The sequence below is a fragment of the Oncorhynchus kisutch genome, linkage group LG4 (genome assembly GCF_002021735.2).
Source record: "Oncorhynchus kisutch isolate 150728-3 linkage group LG4, Okis_V2, whole genome shotgun sequence".
Lineage (NCBI taxonomy): Eukaryota > Metazoa > Chordata > Actinopteri > Salmoniformes > Salmonidae > Oncorhynchus > Oncorhynchus kisutch.
This window is the reverse complement of record NC_034177.2, coordinates 60,687,391-60,707,461: the sequence shown is the minus strand read 5'-3', so window position 1 is coordinate 60,707,461 and position 20,071 is coordinate 60,687,391. Positions and strand designations below refer to the sequence as shown.

At 41.8% G+C, this 20,071-nt stretch overlaps 1 protein-coding gene across 1 annotated transcript; it reads left to right on the top strand.

The window, feature by feature from the left end:
- The first annotated feature begins 5,082 nt into the window (after positions 1 to 5,082).
- Positions 5,083 to 19,979, top strand: LOC109889786 (transmembrane 9 superfamily member 3). Its single transcript, XM_020481502.2, has 15 exons — positions 5,083 to 5,466; positions 6,629 to 6,824; positions 7,034 to 7,156; positions 12,733 to 12,893; positions 13,104 to 13,181; positions 13,382 to 13,513; positions 13,689 to 13,855; positions 13,958 to 14,052; positions 14,370 to 14,500; positions 14,711 to 14,850; positions 15,005 to 15,073; positions 16,391 to 16,537; positions 16,835 to 16,918; positions 17,908 to 17,984; positions 18,165 to 19,979. Exons 1-15 carry the CDS (start codon positions 5,374 to 5,376, stop codon positions 18,230 to 18,232), a joined length of 1,761 nt encoding a protein of 586 aa, XP_020337091.1. The 5' UTR covers positions 5,083 to 5,373; the 3' UTR covers positions 18,233 to 19,979.
- Positions 19,980 to 20,071: the final 92 nt, after the last annotated feature.

The window sequence follows — 20,071 nt, the reverse complement described above, 5'->3', positions numbered from 1 at the left end:
CTCCCTCTTTTTCCAATGCCAAGCTTCTCCCTGCAGGCAGTCACAGAGTCTGAGGTGCTAAAGGAGCTCCTTAAACCTGACCCTAAGAAAACATCTAGGTCAGAGGGTTTAAATCCTTTCTTCTTTAAGGTTGCATCCACTGTTATCGCTGAGCATATCTCTCACCTTTTTAACCTGTCTCAACCGTCCCGCAAGGGACCCATCAATTCTGAAGTTAAGGATGTCTCACTGCAACCTTAAAGGCCCTAAATGATGTCACCACTGCCCTTGACTCTAAGCAATGTTGTGCTGCTATCTTTACTGCCTTTTCCAAAGTTTTCTATACAGTAGACCATTACATTCTTGTGGGTCGGATAACGAGTATTGGTGTCTCTGAAGGGTATTTGGAATGGTTTGCTAACTACCTCTCTCAAAGAGTGCAATGTGTAAGGTCAGAACATCTGCTGTGTCACCCGTGCAACTAGAGGTGACAAAAATCTAGATTGCCTTTATTCCACACACAGAAACGCATACAAGGCCCTCCCTCACCCTACCTTTGGCAAATCAGACCATAACTCTATCCTCCTGCTTTCTGCTCACGAGCAAAGACTCAAATCGGAAGTACCACTGACACACTCAATATGGAAGTGGTGTGGATGCTAAGCTACAGGACTGTTTCGCTAGCACAGATTTGAATATGTTCCGCGATTCATCCGACAACATTGAGGAGTTTACCCCATCAGTCACCGGCTTCATTAATAAGTGCATCGATAACATCATCCCCACTGTCACCGTACGTACATACCACAACCAGAACCCATGGATTACAGGCATCATCCGCACTGAGCTAAAGGCTAGAGCTGCCACTTTCAAGGAGTGGGACACTAATCCGGTCGCCTAAAGGAAATCCTGCTACGACGTCCAGCAAGCCATCAAACAGGCAAAGCATCCATACAGGACTAAGATTGAATCCTACTACGCCAGCTCTGATGCTCGACGGATGTGGCAGGGCTTGCAAACAATCATGGATTACAAAGGGAAGCCCAGCCGAGAGCTGCCCAGTGACGCGAGCCTACCAGACAAGTTAAATGTCTTCTATGCTCACTCCAAGGCAACACTGAACCATGCATGAGAGCCCCAGCTGTACCGGATGACTGTGTGATCTCACTCTCTGTAGCCGATGTGAGTAATCCCTTTAAATGTGAGTAAGACCTCTTACTGCAGTGGGCTAAATCAGGGTCACACAGAGTGTTTCTTTGTGGTCTTAAACAAAACTACTTTGATAAAAAAATATACACCTCACACATGGATATGAGCTTAATTTTTTTTAAATACCTCTACCATTTCAGATATAGAGTTGAAATGTATTCAATTTTGATTTTGCATCCCTATATTACACTTTATATACATCACCGAAGACTGAAATATAACAAAACAGTTTGACATAGGATTGTCAGCGTAAAAAAAAAAAGTTGATTAATTATGGAAATTATGAAAAATATCAATAACATTCCACCTAAGAGGCCACAAGGTCATTTGACTGCAGGAAAGGGCTATACAGGTTAACATTCGCAAGGTCGCGGGGCCAGACGGAATACCAGGACGCGTACTCAGAGCATACGCTGACCAGCTGGCAAGTGTCTTCATGGACATTTTCAACCTATCCCTGACCTGGTCTGTAATAACAACTTCTTTCAAGCAGACCAACATAGTCTCTGTGCCAAAGAATGCCAAGGTAACCTGCCTAAATGACTATCGCCCCGTAGCACACATCTACAGCCATGAAATGCTTTGAAAGGCTGGTCATGGCTCACATCAACACCATCATCCCAGACACACTGGACCCACTCCAATTTGATTACCTCCCCAATAGATCCACAGATGATACAATCTCTATTGCACTACACATTGCCCTCACCCATTTGGACAAACGGAATACCTATGTAAGAATCCTGTTAATTGACTACAGCTCAGCATTCAACACCCTAGTCCCCGCCAAGCTCATCACCAAGCTCAGGACCCTGGGACTGAACAACTCCCTCTGCAACTGAATTCTGGACATCCTGATGGGCTGTCCTCAGACGGTAAGGGTAGGCAACTGCACATCTGCCGTGCTGACCATCAAAACGGGGGTCCCTCAGGAGTGTGTGCTTAGTCCCCTCCTGTACACCCACGACTGCATTGCCACGCACGACTTCAACACTACCATCAAGTTTGCTGACAACACGACAGTGATAGGACTGATCACCGATGATGATGAGGCAGCCTATAGGGATGAGGTCAGAGACCTGGCAGTGTGGTGCCAGGACAAAACCCTTCCCTCAATGTCAGCAAGACAATAGAGCTGATCGTGGACTACAGAAAACGGAGGGGCGAGCACGCCCTCATCAACGTCGTATTGGAGCGGGTCGAGAGCTTTAAGTTTCTCAGTGTCCATCACTAAGGAATTAACATGGTCCACACACACCCACACAGTTGTGAAGAGGGCACATTCCCTCAGATCGTCAAAAAGTTGCAGCGTTGAGAGCATCTTGACTGGCTGTATCACCGCTTAGTATGGCAACTGCAAGGCACCCGACTGCGAGGCGCTACAGAGGGTGGTGAGCATGGCCCAGTACATCATTGAGGCCAAGCTCCCTGCCATCCAGGACCTCTATAGCAGGCAGTGTCAGAGGAAGGCCCAAAAAATGGTCAAAGACGCCAGCCACCAAAGCCATAGATTGTTCTCTCTGCTACAGCACTGCAAGTGGTATTAGTGCACCAAGTCTGGAACCAACAAGACCCTGAACAGCTTCTACCCCCAAGCCATAAGACTGCTAAACAAGGCTGCTAAATAGCTAATCAAATGGCAACCCAGACTACCTGCATTGACTCTCTTGCACTGACTCTATGCACACACACTGGACTCTATTCACACATATATACACTGACACCACCCCCACACACATACAATGCACACATGCATACTGAAGCCACACACACACACAAATACTCACACTTTCACACTCAACACACACTGCTGCTACAGGTCAGTCTATTATCTATCCTGTTGCCTAGTCATTTTACCCCTACCTATATAGTTTCCTCAATTACCTCATACCCCTGTACATTGACTTGGTACTAATATTCCCTGTATATAGCCACGGTATTTTTAACTTGTTATTGTTGTTCGTTATTCACTGTGTATTTATTTCTCATGTCACTATTTCACTATATTTTGTATCTTTATCTTTAACTCTGCATTGTTGGAAAAGGACTTGTAAGTAAGCATTTCACTGTTACTCTAGACCTGTTGTTTACTAAGCATGTGACAAACAGCCTAGTTAAATAAAGGTTAAATAAAATAAAAAAATAAAAATAAAATGGTATTATATTTTTGATTTGAGATTACGGAGACGTAATTTATAGATTGGCAAGTAAGGGCGCTCTCGAGCAACTAGATCCGGCCATCAGATTTGTCACCAATGCTCCTTATAAGACACATCACTGCACCCTGTACTCCTCTATAAACTGGCCATCTCTGCATACCTGGCACAAGACAATTGGTTGATGCTTATTTATAAAACCCTCTTAGCCCTCAATCCCCCCTCCCCCTATCTGAGATACCTACTACAACCCTCATCATCCACATAGGCAGCAGGTAGGCTAGCGGTTAAGAGCGTTGGGCCAGTAACTGAAAGGTCGCTGGTTTGAATCCCTCAGCCGACTTGGTGAAACATCTGTCGATGTGCCCTTGAGCAAGGCACTTAACCCTAATTGCTTCTGTAAATCGCTCTGGATAAGAGTGTCTGCTAAATGACAAAACAAACATACTATATCTGTTCTGCCAGTCACATTCTGTTAAAGGTCACCAAAGCACACACACCCCTGGGTTGCACCTCTTTTCAGTTCGCTGCAGCTAGTGACTGGAACGAGCTGGGAAAAAAACACAAACTCAACACTTTTATCTCCACCTCTACATTCAAAGACTTAATCATGGACACTCTTACTGTAATTTGTGTCTGCTTCGCTTGATGTGTGTTTGTCTCTACCATTATTTTTTTTGTGCTGTTGTCTGTGCCTAACAATGTGCTGCTGCCGTGTTATTATCCTTTTGCCTCTTGCTGGGCCGGCATTGTAAATAAGAATTTGTTCTTAATTTACTTGCATGGTTAAATAAAGGTTCAATCAAATAAATTAAAAAGTCCTTGTTGGATGTTTTACATGGCTGGCTAAGTCTGCACTGCAAGACTAAAGACTAAAAGAGACACAAATCACTACAGTGGAACATGATACAGTTATACATATTTTATGTCACATGATGTAATGAGATGTACCTAGTCTTCCAAGCAGATATGATAATGATGACAAATCTGTTAAATTAGTTAGATATCACCAGTGTATGCCGCGTTCAAGTACTTGTCGGAACTAGGAAACTCTGTTGAAAATTGCTGAGTTTTCTAGTTCCAACGCTGCAATAATCATACATGAGAAGTGGGCCAAGAAGGGTGCAACTGCAGCCCGCAATTTGGGGAGTTCCTGCATGTGGGCATTCCTGCATCTGCATGAACCTCTCTTTATACTTCTATTGGTCCATTTTTAAGCTATGACTCCAGTACATAGGCGGGAGGCAGAGGGCTCCAGTACAGCAGATGGCGGTAAGCACCATAACATTGGAGGCCAACTGCCGATTAACCTCACAGAAGAAGAGGCGAGGCGACAACAGTAGCTACCAATAGCTATTACACACCAGTAGCAAAAATGTGTATAACTATAGCTAGTTAGCACACTGTGTCGCTCCAGCCTCCCACCTGATGTACTAGCGGGAGGCAGGGGGTGACCGGTATACAGTCCTTCGCCCCACCTGTCGGGCACTGTTCTCTCCCAGTTCTGTTAACAACTGACCTGCCAGGCGGGAGTGAAAAAACTCAGATAATACTTTTATTTCCCTTTTGACCCACATTCATAAGGGGGTTTCTGCTTGGGGGGGTTCATGAAGGGGGGGGGGGCGTTCCTGCAGATTCAGGGATGCCACATGCAGGAACGCCCCGAATTATGGTCTGCAGTTGCACACTTGAGTGGGCCAGGTTTCAGGTTATATGCACACAAAGGTGAGGCAATTCTGGTTCTCGCAGTCGGATGACGTGGCTGAAAGTGGCGGAATGTGTAAGCCAACAGCCGGAGTTACATTATTCAACGTTTCTTCATCGTCTTCGACATTGATTGGCGAATACAAGCCATGTGACATGTACGCGTCAATCACATGCGAATACGATGTGAGCTCGTGAGGCAATTTACGCCATATGCGTCTGAAGAGCATCCTACAAAACTGCCACTGTCATACAACCAGGAAGAAGGTGGGATAGCCCTAAGAAAGCTAACATCCCAAATTTGTAAACTTTCCCCCAGAAAAGGATGGGGTCTTCCAGGTGGAAGATTGCAGTTGTGGCCTTTTTTTCGTTTGCCGAGTTATTAATGCCGATCGAGGCAGATGAACACGAACACACGGTAAGATCATTTGAGGCCGATTGAAAATGGAAAGCCTTGTGTGTGGTGGTGAAAATAATGCACATTCTGGCTCGTTAGCTATATTAGTAAACCGATTAGCTTATATGTGCGATAAGAGGAATAATGTATGTAGTTAATGTTAGGTTAAACACTTTAAAGGTTGATAAATAATTAATACAAGAACTAACATTCGCGAACAAGTTAACCTAGGGGACCACGTAGCATTAGCTAGCTAACGTTTGCTAGCAAAGAAGCTGACTATCAAAGAAGCTAGCAAGTAAAGAAGCTAGCAAGCAGTAGTTAGCCAGCCAGTGACATCCGTGCATAGTAGTAGGCCTAGCTACATCTGATTGGGGGCAATCATTTGCTTAACCAGTCATCCATAGGATTTGGTTATTTAGTTGCTCGACTTGCTAGTTACCTAAATATTCCAAAATATCTGCTAGGAATATGCCCTAGCCAACTAGCTAGTATGTCAGTGCGAAGACTGCATATCCGGTTATTCAGGCCTGTCATTCTATGTAGGACATCCAATGGTCAAGACAAACCCAAATCGCTTCCCGTGTTTTCTGGTACAATTGGGAATAACATTATTTTGCACGTCTTGATGTGTGGTTTGATCATGCTTCAACCTGTAGTACCGTAGCCAGCTATTACGTTTGCATCCGCACTTGGTGCTGAAGGAAAATCTGGCTAGGTAACGTTAACTAACTACACAACCAACCAGCTAGCTGCATGCAGACATCCTTAGTTACCAATGCCATGTTGTCAGTGTAAATGTGATCAGGAGAGTTTTTGCATTGATAAAGCACGTTGTTGTATCTGCATTGGGTTCTGCCCATAACTGTCAAGATGAAAACGACTAATGACAGAGCTTGAACTTGATAGCTGTCACTCAGGTTGAAAAGACCTGTATGCATTTCGTTGCTGTTGACTCATGCTTGTATGTCATGTGCTCATTGGTTTTTGACATGGGTCATTTAAATATTAACTTTATGTATTTTTGTCACAAACAGCTGATATCTGATTATCTTTACGGCTGGAATCTGCTTGGAATAGACTACCATGTTGGCTGAATAGAATACCGAATGGTGCCATCTGACGACAATCAAAACAAGTATAGCATGTTTGAAATGTGTGATGTCTTTCTTCCCCTTTGTAGTACACAGATAAAGAAGAGGTGGTGTTATGGATGAATACGGTGGGGCCTTACCACAACAGACAAGAAACATACAAATACTTCTCCCTGCCCTTCTGTGTGGGCACCAAAAAGACCATTAGCCACTACCATGAAACGCTAGGAGAGGCTCTGCAGGGAGTCGAGCTGGAGTTCAGTGGCCTAGACATCAAGTTCAAAGGTATCCAAAAAGCTACACCCACAGGCAGCTGTGCCTTTAATAAAGAGTTATATTATTAGTCACTATTTGATCAGCATTGTTTGATTTGGAGTAGTCAATATAATCTTTCCTAGCATGAGGTTAGATCCAAAAGCAGCCTACACTTGCATTTCTTCTTGTAGTGTGTTATGCCATACTAATACCAACACTTTGTTGTTTTGTTCTCACAGATGAAGTCATGCAAACAACGTACTGTGAAATCGAGCTGGACAAAGCCAAACGGGATGCCTTTGTATATGCCATTAAGAATCACTATTGGTACCAAATGTACATTGATGACTTACCCATCTGGGGTGAGTGATCTTGCTACACAGCCTGTTGTGACTTGTCCTGTAATTTAGTTACGAGAATTCAAAGTCATGCTCCAGAGGCAGTTGAAAAGAAAGCATCCAAAGTTCATTCTGAACATTCTACTTTTCTGAGCTTATCTGTTGCCTCTCACACTGGTTGTTATAGAAAGTAGTTTGACCATTACAAAGGTTATGTATGGAAAAGCCTAGTTCACCATGGCTGAGATGGGCCCAGTTCTGTAATGAGGAAGGTCTTAAACATAGTGGTCTTTTACATTGAATGGTGCCTACAAACCACATTTTCCTGAACTTCATTGTATTTGGGTTCACAGCAGATCTTTTCATTGGGCCTATAGTTGTAATGTGAATCAGCCTAGCCTTACTACAGATTTATTATGTTTTCAACTTGGTACAGGTAACCAAGACCTCAATCATGATCAATGACCTGTGACATTCAACATGGCACTGTTATAGGATGCCACCTTTCCAAAAAGTCAATTGGTCAAATGTCTGCCCTGCTAGAGCTACCCTGGTCAACTGTAAGTGCTATTATTGTGAAGTAGAAACGTCTCAGCCGCTAAGTGGTAGGCCCAAAAATAGTTTTTGTCTGTCCTCATTTGCAACACTCACTACTAAACTGCCTCTGGAAGCAACGTCAGTGCAATAACTGTTCGTTGGGAGCTTCAAGAAATGGGTTTCCATGGCTGAGCAGCGGCACACAAGCATAAGATCACCATGCGCAATACCAAGCGTCACCTGGATTGGTGTAAAAGCTTGCTGTCATTGGACGCGTTCTCTGGAGTGATGAATCACGCTTCACCATATGCCAGTCCGACGGACGACTCTGGGTTTGAGGTTTTTATTTATACATTTTTTACACCCTTTTCTCCCCAATTTTGTGATATCCAATTGGTACTTATGGTCTTGTTTCTTCGCTGCAACTCCCCAACAGACCCGGGAGAGGCAAAGGTCGAGAGTCCTTGACCTGCCAAGCCGTGCTGCTTCTTAACACTGCTCACTTAACCCGGAAGCCAGCTGTACCAATTTGTCGGAGGAAACACCATCCAACTGACGACCGAAGTTAGCTTGCAGGCGCCCGGCCCGTCACATGGAGTTGCTGGAGCACGATGAGCCAAGGAATCCCCCCTGCGAAACCCTCCCCTAAACCAGACGACGCTGTGCCAATTGTTAGCCACCTCTTGGGGGTCATGGCTGGCTGTGACACAGCCTGGGATTGAACCTGAGGCTGTAGTGGTGCCTCAGATCTGCGATGTAGTGCCTTAGACCACTGCGCCACTCAGGAGGCCCCAGTGTGGAAGAACTTGACTGGCCTGCACGGAGCCCTGACCTCAACCCCATCGGCCACCTTTGGGATGAATTGAAATGCCAATTGCGAGCCAGGCCTAATCGCCCAACATCAGTGCCCGACCTCACTAATGTTCTTGTGGCTGAATGGAAGCAAGTCCCTGCAGCGATGTTCCAACATCTAGTTGAAAGCCTTCCCAGAAGAGTGGAGGCTGTTATAGTAGCAAAGGCAGTACCAACTCTATATTAACACCCATGATTTTGGAATGAGCTGTTCAACGAGCAGGTGTCCACATACTTTTGGTCCTGTAGTATACATTGGCTAAACATCTGCCATTATATGCCGTGCCTTGCAAAAGTATTCAGACTCCTTGAATTTCTTTTGTGTTACAAAATGAGAATGATTTGTCATTTTTTTTTAAACAATTTTCATCTACACACAACACTCCGGAATGTTATTTTTCTTTTCAAAATTCTTCAAGCTCTGTCAAGATGTTGGGGATCATGGCTAGATGGCAGTAAGTCTTGCCATAGATTGTTAAGCAGATTTAAGTCAAAACGGTAACCTGGCCACTCAGGAACATTCACCGTCTTCTTTATAAGCAGAGCCGGTGTAGATTTGGCCTTGTGTTGTAGGTTATTGTCCTGCTGAAAGATGAATTCTTCACCCAGTCCCTGGTGTAAAGCAGGTCTTCCTCAAGGATTTAGCCTGTGCTTAGCTTCATCCCATTTACTTTTTATTCTGAAACTCCCCAGTATTTGCCAATGTCAGGCATCCAAATCAAATTATATTTGTCACATGCTACTTAAAAACAACCAGTGTAGACTAACAGTGAAATGCTTTCTTACGGGCCCTTCCCAGCAATGCAGTGAGAAATAATAGAAAAGTTAAACACCCAATAATGAATACACAATGAGTCTTGACTATAGACACAGGGCACCAGTACTGTGTCGATGTGCAGGGGTACAAGGTAATTGAGGTAGATATGTGCATATAACTAGGAATAAAGTGACAGATCATAAACAGTAGCAACAGCTTATGTGATGAGTGCAAAAACGGTAAATGCAGATACACTGAACAAAAATATAAACGCAGCATGTAAAGTGTTGGCCCCATGTTTCATGAGCTGAAATAAGAGATCCCAGAAATATTCCAAATGCACACACAGCTTATTTCTCTCAAATTTTGTGCACAAATGTTTACAACCCTGTTAGTGAGCGTTTGCCAAGATAATCCATTCACCTGACAGGTGTGGCTCATTATTACACAGGTGTACCTTGTGCTTGGGACAGAAGGCCACTCTAAAATGTGCAGTTTTGTCACAGATGTCTTCAAGTGTTGAGGGAGTGTGCAATTGATATGCTGACTGCAGGAATGTCCACCAGAGCTGTTGCCAGAGAATTAAATGTTAATTTCTCTACCATAAGCCACCTCCACCTCCAATGTCATTTTAGAGAATTTGACAGTACGTCCAACCGGCCTCACAATCGCAAACCACATGTATGGTGTTGTGTGGGCAGGCAGTTGGCTGATGTCAATGTTGTGAACAGTGCCCCATTGTGGCGATGAGATTATGGTATGGGCAGGCATAAGCTACGGACAATGAACAAGATTGCATTTTATCGATGGCAATTTGAATGCACAGAGATACCATGACGAGATCCTGAGTCCCATTGTCATGCCATTCATCCGCCACCATCACCTCGTGTTCCGGTATGATAATGCACGGCCCCATGTCACAAGGATCTGTGCACAATTCCTGGAAGCTGAAAATGTCCCAGTTCTTTCATGGCCTGCATACTCACCAGACTTACTGTACCCTCTAGCGCCTTGGGGTTGGATGTCAAGCGGTTGCCATACCAAGTTGTGATGCAGCCAGGCAAGATGCTCTCAATGGTGCAGCTGTATAACCTTTTGAGGATCTGAGGGCCCATGCTAAAGCTTTTCCACCTCCCAAGAGGCATTGTCATGCCTTCTTCATACCCATACCATGATGCAGCCACCACTATGTTTGAAAATAAGGTGGGAGTTACAGTGATGTGTTGGATTTTCCCCAAACATAAGACTGCATTTAGGCCAAAAGGTGTATTCCTTTTTGCAGTATTACTTTAGTGCCTTGTTGCATAGAAGATGCATGTTTTGGAATATTATTTTTTATTTTGTATTTCTTTTCACTCTCATTTAGTTCATTATTGTGGAGTCACTACAATGTTGTTGATCTGTCCTCGGCTCTCTCCCGTCACAGCCATTTAACTCTGTAGTTGTTATGAGGACATTGGTGATTTTAAACATCACTGAGCAGTTTCATTCCTGTCCTGCTGCTCAGTTCAGGAGGATGACTATCTTTCATGTGTCTGGGTGGTTTCATACATAATCCACAGTATAATTATTAACTGACCATGCTTAAAGAAATATTCTATCTGATTTTATTGTTACCTATGTACCAATCACTGCCCTTTGAGGCATTCGAAGAGCTCCCTTGTCTTTGTAGTTGATTTGAAATCCAGTACTTGACTGAGGGATCTTTACAAATGTTAAATGTCATCAAGGACACTAACCACCTGGGCCACTACCTGTTCACCCTGCTTCCATCCAGAAGGCGAGGTCCGTACAGGTGCATCAAAGCTGGGACAGAGATATTGAAAAACAGCTTCTATCTCAAGGCCATCAGATTGTTAAACAGCCATCATTAGCACAGAGAGGCGGCTGCCTACCTGTAGACTTGACATCATTGTCCAATTTAATAAATGGAAAACTAGTCACTTTAATAATGCCACTTTAAGAATGTTTACAGATCTCGCATTACTCATCTCATGTATATACTGTATCATTCAAATCAAATCAAATTTTATTTGTCACATACACATGGTTAGCAGATGTTAATGCGAGTGTAGTGAAATGCTTGTGCTTCTAGTTCCGACAATGCAGTAATAGCGAACAAGTAATCTAACTAACAATTCCAAAAAAACTACTGTCTTATACACAGTGTAAGGGGATAAAGAATATGTACATAAGGATATATGAATGAGTGCTGGTACAGAGCAGCATAGGTAAGATACAGTAGGTGATATCGAGTACAGTATATACATATGAGATGAGTATGTAAACCAAGTGGCATAGTTAAAGTGGCTAGTCATACATGTATTACATAAGGATGCAGTCGATGATATAGAGTACAGTATCTACGTATGCATATGAGATGAATAATGTAGAGTAAGTAACATTATATAAGGTAGCATTGTTTAAAGTGGCTAGTGATATATTTACATCATTTCCCATCAATTCCCATTATTAAAGTGGCTGGAGTAGAGTCAGTGTCATTGACAGTGTGTTGGCAGTAGCCACTCAATGTTAGTGGTGGCTGTTTAACAGTCTGATGGCCTTGAGATAGAAGCTGTTTTTCAGTCTCTCGGTCCCAGCTTTGATGCACCTGTACTGACCTCGCCTTCTGGATGACAGCGAGGTCAGTATGACAGCGGGGTGAACAGGCAGTGGCTCGGGTGGTTGATGTCCTTGATGATCTTTATCATCAAGGATAATTCACTATCTATTGCATCTTAGCCGCTCTGTCACTGCTCATCCATATATTTTATACTTATATATTCTTATCCAATTCCTTTACTAGATTGTGTGTATTAGGTTTTGTTGTGGAATCTGTTAGATGTTACCTGTTAGATACTGCTGCACTGTCGGATTTAGACACATAAGCATTTCGCTACACTGCTAACCATGTGTATGTGACCAATAAAATTTTATTTGTTAGGGGGACCGAGGAAGGGTAATTCAAAAATCATGTCAACCCCTATTATTTCACAGTGAGTCCATGTAACTTAAAATATGATTTAAGCCAAATTTGACTCTTGAATTTAGGCTTGCTTAAACAAATGGGCTTACTACTTATGCAACGACTATTTTACTTATAATTTTTTAATTAAAATAACTTTTTTTCTTCTACTTTGACCGTTTTGTGTCTTGGTGATAAAAATGACAATGAAATCCATTTTAATCCCACTTTGTAAGGCAATAAATGTTGAACAAACCCAAGGGGTCTGAATACTTTTGCAAAGCACTGTATGTATGTACAAATATGTATGCACAGGAGGTGGGGCAGATGGCCCAAGTTTTCATACCCATACGGAATACTATTCTGAGTATGAATAAATATAGACTTTAAGCCCTGGATCTGCTTACTGCGTTCCACACAAGACTTGCCAAGTTGCCAGTACATTTCTGGTAGTAGTGCACTCATCCCACACCTCTCTCTATTTTCTAGGAATTGTCGGTGAGGCAGATGAAAATGGAGAGGATCATTATCTGTGGACTTACAAGAAATTGGAGATCGGCTTCAATGGCAACCGTATTGTCGATGTCAACCTGACAAGTGAAGGCAAAGTCAAGCTTGTGCCCAACACAAGAATTGCAATGTCGTACTCTGTAAGTATTTGCATTTTCTTGTCAGAGATGGGAAATGGGACTGGATTTTTCTATTATGCACAGGGTTGAATACGTATTTGAAGTGTGATGAGATTTCCCACACAGAGCTTTATATTGTTTTACATAAAGTAAGGTCACCCACGTCGTCGTCATCCATACGTGGCTCGTTCGCCAAAGGAACAATTGAGTAAAACATTTTTTTTACCACAGGTAAAGTGGAAGAAGTCCGATGTGAAGTTTGAAGACAGATTTGACAAGTATCTTGATCCATCTTTTTTCCAACATAGAGTAAGTTTCTTCTTCTCTGAAAAAATAATGCAATTTTGCACTGAACTGCACAATACAGGAAAAGTGGCCAGCCTGTTTGACCAATTCTCAAGGATGCCATTGTTCTATAATCAAGCGGAAGAATCTAGGGATGGGTTCTGTGTGCGCATTTTTGATATTCCCTGTGGTGTGGTAATGAAACAAATCTATTTTCCCTTTAGATTCACTGGTTTTCCATCTTCAACTCCTTTATGATGGTTATCTTCTTGGTTGGCCTGGTGTCCATGATCCTGATGAGAACGCTAAGAAAAGACTATGCTAGATACAGCAAAGAGGAGGAAATGGATGACATGGTAACGTTTCATGGCCTCGGTAGCATTAATGACAGAATCTTACATTGAACAACATGCACTTACATTTTTTTGCTGTGATAGTTTAGGCTCCAGTGCTTTGTCTAATTTTGGCTAGCTGCATGTCCTTTTTGTCTTTAATGTACCCCTGGCCCTTTCCCGCTTCTCCCTGCTGCAGGACAGGGACCTGGGGGATGAGTATGGATGGAAGCAGGTCCATGGAGACGTGTTCCGGCCGTCAAGCCACCCCATGATCTTCTCCTCCCTTATTGGCTCTGGATGCCAGATCTTCTCGGTCTCTTTCATCGTCATCATCGTGGCCATGATTGAGGATCTGTACACAGAGTAAGTGATGGGCGCCACCTGCAGATAGAAACCTAATAGTGTGTTTCTTCACTGCTGTCTAACGTGTGTGTGTGCACTGCGGCTTCGCATTTGTTTCTACAGGAGAGGATCTATGCTGAGCACAGCCATCTTTGTATATGCTGCCACCTCTCCCGTCAATGGCTATTTTGGCGGAAGTTTGTATGCAAAACAAGGAGGTATGTAAGGGTTTTTCTTAAAAATAGAAACTCAGTTCCTACACAGCACAATTCCATTATTACTGCACTCTGCAAAGGCAGTTTTGCCGGGCAGAACATTGTCACCTATGACATTTTCTTAACCTGAGCATGGCGCTTGGGTTGTCAAACCATTATTTGTGATACCTGGTGTAGAATACGGTTTGAAACCTATTGACATGGGTATTGACAAATTAGGCTACATTGTCAGTGTGATTGTGTAAATAATACATGGTGGATTATTGCAATTCACCCATAATGTGCACCCTTATGATAACTGATGATATTTGATCCTATAGGCAGACGGTGGATTAAACAGATGTTTATCGGGGCCTTCCTGATCCCTGCCATGGTGTGTGGGACAGCCTTCTTCATCAACTTCATCGCCATGTACTACCATGCCTCCCGAGCCATCCCCTTTGGCACCATGGTGAGTTTAGAGTGTCGACGCCCACTCCCTCCGCTTAGCCAACACCTGCCTAAACAACGAGCACATTTTTCTCTCATAGAAATTGGAATGCCGATTTATTTCCGTCTTTTGGTGTGTAAAATCAAATGAACCATATTTCTTTTTGGAAATATTGTTTGCTCTCACTATGAAACCTTTCTCATGGATTCTACTATTGCATTTTGCTTTCAGGTGGCTGTTTGCTGTATCTGTTTGTTTGTTATCCTGCCACTCAACCTTGTGGGAACCATTCTGGGAAGAAACCTCTCTGGCCAGCCCAACTTTCCTTGTCGAGTCAATGCAGTGCCACGGCCAATCCCTGAGAAGAAATGGTATCTATGACTCTGATCTTTTTTGTACAGCATTACTTAGTAATAGCCATGTATGTGTGACATTTGTTTTCATATTTATTGGAGGCCCAAGTGCTGATGTGGACTGTGTTTGCTCCTTGAATGTCTCTGATTGTAGACTGATCACATTTTACAGGTTCATGGAGCCAGCTGTCATTGTCTGTCTGGGAGGAATCCTTCCATTTGGTTCCATTTTCATTGAAATGTAAGTCCTGCCTCACTTTAACCTCACTATACTATAAACTAGATACAGGTAACCACCAAAATAAAGGAAATACTTGAGTAAATTAGGGTTCTGGCAGCTCCTATGTTGTGGGGTGCATTTCCCAACCCTTTCATAGCCCCCCCCCCCCCCCCCCCATGATTAGGTGGCTAATTGAATCAGGTGTGCCAGATTAGGGTTAAAACAAAAATATGAAACATCTGGGGTGGGCACGAGGAGAGTGTTAGGAAACCCTGCCTTAGAGGGCAAGGTAAATGCCAATAAGTACACAGCCATTCTGAGTGATCAAATTCAACCTATGGTGAAGCATTTCTATTATGATGGAAGTGATCTCTTTCCAGGATGACAATGCCCCATCCACGGGGCACGAGTAGCCACTGAATAATTTGATGCGCCTGAAAACAATGTAAAGCAGGGGTTTTAAACTCATTAGACGGAGGGCCTAGATTCTGCTGGTTTTTGTTTTTTCCTTTCAATTAAGCCCTAGACAACCAGAAGAGGGGAGTTCCTAACTAATCATCGACCTTTATTTAATCAATCAATCAAGTGAAACAAAAACCTGCACTCTCTCGCCCCTCCATGGAATGAGTTTGACATGTGATGTAAACCATATGCTAGGGATCAACTAGATTCAGCTGCGGGACAATTTTTGTATTGAGCGGATGGTCAGGGGGCCGGAACATAATTACAAATAATTTGTAGACTGTAAATTGACCGCAAGCAGCCCAAACGGATATAATATTTGACTAAAACATAATCATTTCACACCTTGCTTACGTTTTGTAGACGGTCACATATATATCTGTATTATGCGTGGGAATATTTTGGAACAGATTTGCTCAATTAAAATCACCTGGAGCCGATTTGATTGAATTTTTTCAGTCTTTTATGTCCAACAATATTTTTGCGAAGAACTTCAGGGAGCCAAATAAAATCGCCCGCGGACGCCAGTTGATGAACCCTGCCATATGCCATGGCTGTCTCGGTCACCAGATCTCAACCCAATTGAACACTTATGGGAGATTCTGGAGCGGTGTCTGACTATGAATTTTCCACCACAATTAACAAAACACCAAATTTTATATAATTTTTTTGTAAAGAATCGTGGCACATCTCTCCAATAGAGTTCCAGACACTTGTAGAGTCTATGCTTAGGCACGTTGAATCTGTTTTGGTGGCCCAACATCCCTATTTAGACACTTTAAGGTGGTGTTTCCTTTGTTTTGGCAAATCGTTAATTCATATTAAACCTGTGCATGGCTGGAAGTGGAAATGCATTGTTTGCTTCTTATTTTCCAGGTACTTCATCTTCACTTCATTTTGGGCCTATAAGATCTACTACGTATATGGGTTCATGATGCTGGTCCTAGTTATCCTCTGCATTGTCACCGTGTGTGTCACAATTGTCTGCACTTACTTCCTCCTCAATGCTGAGGACTACAGATGGTGAGTTAAAGACAGAGCCAGCAATGTATGTACTTGTCTCTACGATTACATGAATCATTAATGAATTAAATGGATTAATTCCATTAATTAAATGGAGGGACCGTGTGTGTGTGGGCCTTATACACCACTTGGTGAGATTAGGCGTAAGTATAATTGCATGTCCAGCTTAAGAACTATAACACAGCTGAATACAGTATATTTTGTGTTCAGGAAAATCCTGAAACACACTATCCTCAGGCTGGCTATGGTATTTGTGCTTTTTAATTTACGTTCTTCATGTTTTTTTTCTCCTCTCAGGCAATGGACAAGCTTTCTCTCTGCTGCATCCACTGCAGTTTATGTTTACATGTACTCCTTTTACTACTATTTCTTCAAAACAAAGTGAGTTCCAATATTATTTTTATTATATAAAATGCATATTGTACACAACTGAAATCATCTGTTGACTGTAGAAAACAAGACTGTGTTGCCCTAAAGCATTCTGTCAGATTAGGGATGGGCGCTAGTACTCAATTCAAATACTCAATGTACAAATGAAACCGTTCAACAGGTGAAATGTATAATCACTGACAGAATTTCACTCATAAGATGTGTTTGTTTGGACTATTTCAGGTGCAGTGAACATTTGTATTGAAATCATAAGTATATTTGCACAATGAGCACTTTTTGTCTTTCAAATACATCGTTAGTTGTTTGGCTGGCTGGCTGGCTAGCTAGCTAGCTAATTTTAGCCATATTAGCATTGACATCAAATCAGTCAAAACACCTACAAACAAGACATGGTATCAAAAACTAGCTAAAAACAAGTCTCTTACGATTCCCCACATGGCAGTTTCTTGTCATTGTTGGTAGTTATCTGGCCATCCAGAATCACAACTTCTCACAGACTTCACTGCCCCATTGAAGCGTGTGAATAGTTTTCGTGACTTTGTCAGCTAACCCATCTGAGGTTGGAATAATATTGTGAAAATTTGTCTGGGAGTGGTACCTATCAAACATTTTGCTTGAGAAATTACTCTTGGCTAAGAATCTTTGTTTCCTTTTATTGAAAACAATTACAATAAGATACTTGTTACCCTGAAATTATTTGATATTGAGCTCAAAACGGCTGCATTTGGACCCTATTTTAAGTTTTGTTTTCAGTTTGTTATGTGTAATTGGATAGTATGCAGCAAACTTTTTGCTCTCAGCCTCAGTTCACGCTAACGTGCGAGTACTACAATATTTTAATGAAAGTGCCTCAACATGGACATTTTTTTTCCAAAATGCCCATCCCTACATACAGTACTGTATGTGTATGAAAGATGTTTCAGCAGTGTCTTCCTGTGTTATTACCTCCGCTGACAATTGTTTTGTCCCATCTGTTTCAGGATGTATGGTCTGTTCCAGACGTCCTTTTACTTTGGCTACATGGCAGTGTTTAGTTCTTCTCTGGGAATTATGTGTGGTGAGTTCCACTTCACTTTTCACAGCATCTGATTTGATCCGAGTATTGGAATTCGTATGATATTACAGTTTAGGCTTTGGAGGTTATTCCGTAAACACAATCTTTTAAATGTAGCTCAGACAGTGGCAAACATACATGGTTATTGATGCAATAACACATTACAACAATATATTTTTGTAGGAGCTGTTGGGTATGTGGGAACAAGTGCCTTCGTGAGGAAGATCTACACAAATGTGAAAATTGACTAGGACAGATGCAAGCAAGGGATCCACAGATAAGCTGACGCTTTCCCCAACATACTTTTTTTTTCGCGGTATCTCACTTTGTACAAATGTAGTTCTCCTTTTTCTGAATGAATTTGAATGTTGCAAAACAAAGATTGTACAAGAGCAAAACTGCGGAAAAAGAAAATTCTAACCGGTTCTGTTTTTATCAATTGCATTCAACCAACGTTCTGAAGCAGATGCTGTTCAAAACGTAACATGGCTTCCCCTTTCCAATCCAGTCCCACCCACCACCAGAGAACATAAAGATCTTTATTATGGAATAGTCTAGCTCTCTTCAGTGAAGAGGCCATATTGAAAGCCTTTGTTCTATTGTATTAGAATATTGGAGAGTTGGGTTTGTGTCCATGCTCTGACTTGATTCTATTTTGTATTATTGTCACTCAGAATTCCATTATATTATTATATTCTGACTTCCACGTTCATTTTTACTAGCTACACTAGACACTTAACATATACTGGATGTTATACTAACGTATCAGAGTTAGTCAAAATATGGGAATGGTTCTATCTATTTTCCAAATACAGTAGTTTAAAATCAACCAACCAACCAAGATAAATATTTTAGATCTGCTGAAGTTTGCTGTACAGATGGGGGGGGGAAAATAACTTTTTTTTTTGCGAAAGGAACGAGTGATCAACAGTTGGTTTTGAAGTACAGTATAAATGACAGATTGTTTTAAATGGATGTTTGATGTGATTCAATTTCCCGCTTATGTTTTCTTAATGTTTGGGTTTGAATGAAGTCTACTTGTAAAGATAATATATGGATAGGGGGAAAAGTGTATATAACCTTAATAATGTAACTTTAGATGTAGATCTCAAATGTATTTTGGTTGTACAGATTTACTACAGGGTTTTTTTGGGGGCTTTTTTTAAATCATTCGGTTATAAACAAAAATATATATTTTGTTTTTTTTCCTGTTTCGGTGCTTGGGATGGGGTGGCGCTGTTATCTTGCCTGAAATTGCATGACGTTTCCATCGAAACATATGCTTATCAAATTCCATTTTGTTTGGCCATTCGTTATCTACATTTCCTTCACTTTCCCTGGTTGTGGACATCTCATGTAGCAGTCTCAAATTCAAAGAAGTGTGTGCTGGCTGCTTGCCAAAGAGTGAGATGACAGAAAACTGACTGTTTATTTGGTTTGATGTATGCTTTAAATGGCTCTCCATTCTTTGGTCAGCCATGTCCCTCACGTTATCTTTGGTTTTCATAACCTGAAACATTGTGAATGTCAGATGAGAGGCAATTGTGCTAGTTTCCACAGAAGTGACATTTATGTACACTTAACTAGATGTGTTCATAGCTACATACAGTGCTGCAGTGTTTTAAAACCTTTTTGTTGTTGCTGTAAAATACAGTATGTACCTTAAATGTATGAGAAGTGGCAATACCTTTCTCATTTCCAATACTGAAGTTGATTTTTGGCACCTCATGTTGTGTACTATATGTCTAAAGACATTTTAAACCTGCATATTAACTTGCTGTAAAAAATGAACAAAATAAACATCTTTATGTACAGGGGTTATACATGCATGGTTTGTAAATGGTTACATTGTCTGGCTTATACATTTCGTAACTGATTCCTTTCTTTTTTTCAACTATCCAAGACCAGAAGCAATATTCTTTGGGCACTGTTTTGGGAAAATACAATCTGTATGATCACACTTTTTAAAATCGGTAGAATAAAACTGGTGTGATGGCAGCTTTTCCCTTTCCTTATTTTGACACTGTCAGACCTCATTCTCTTTACAATATTCATGTACATGCTCTTTTCAATTTTAGAACCATTAAAAT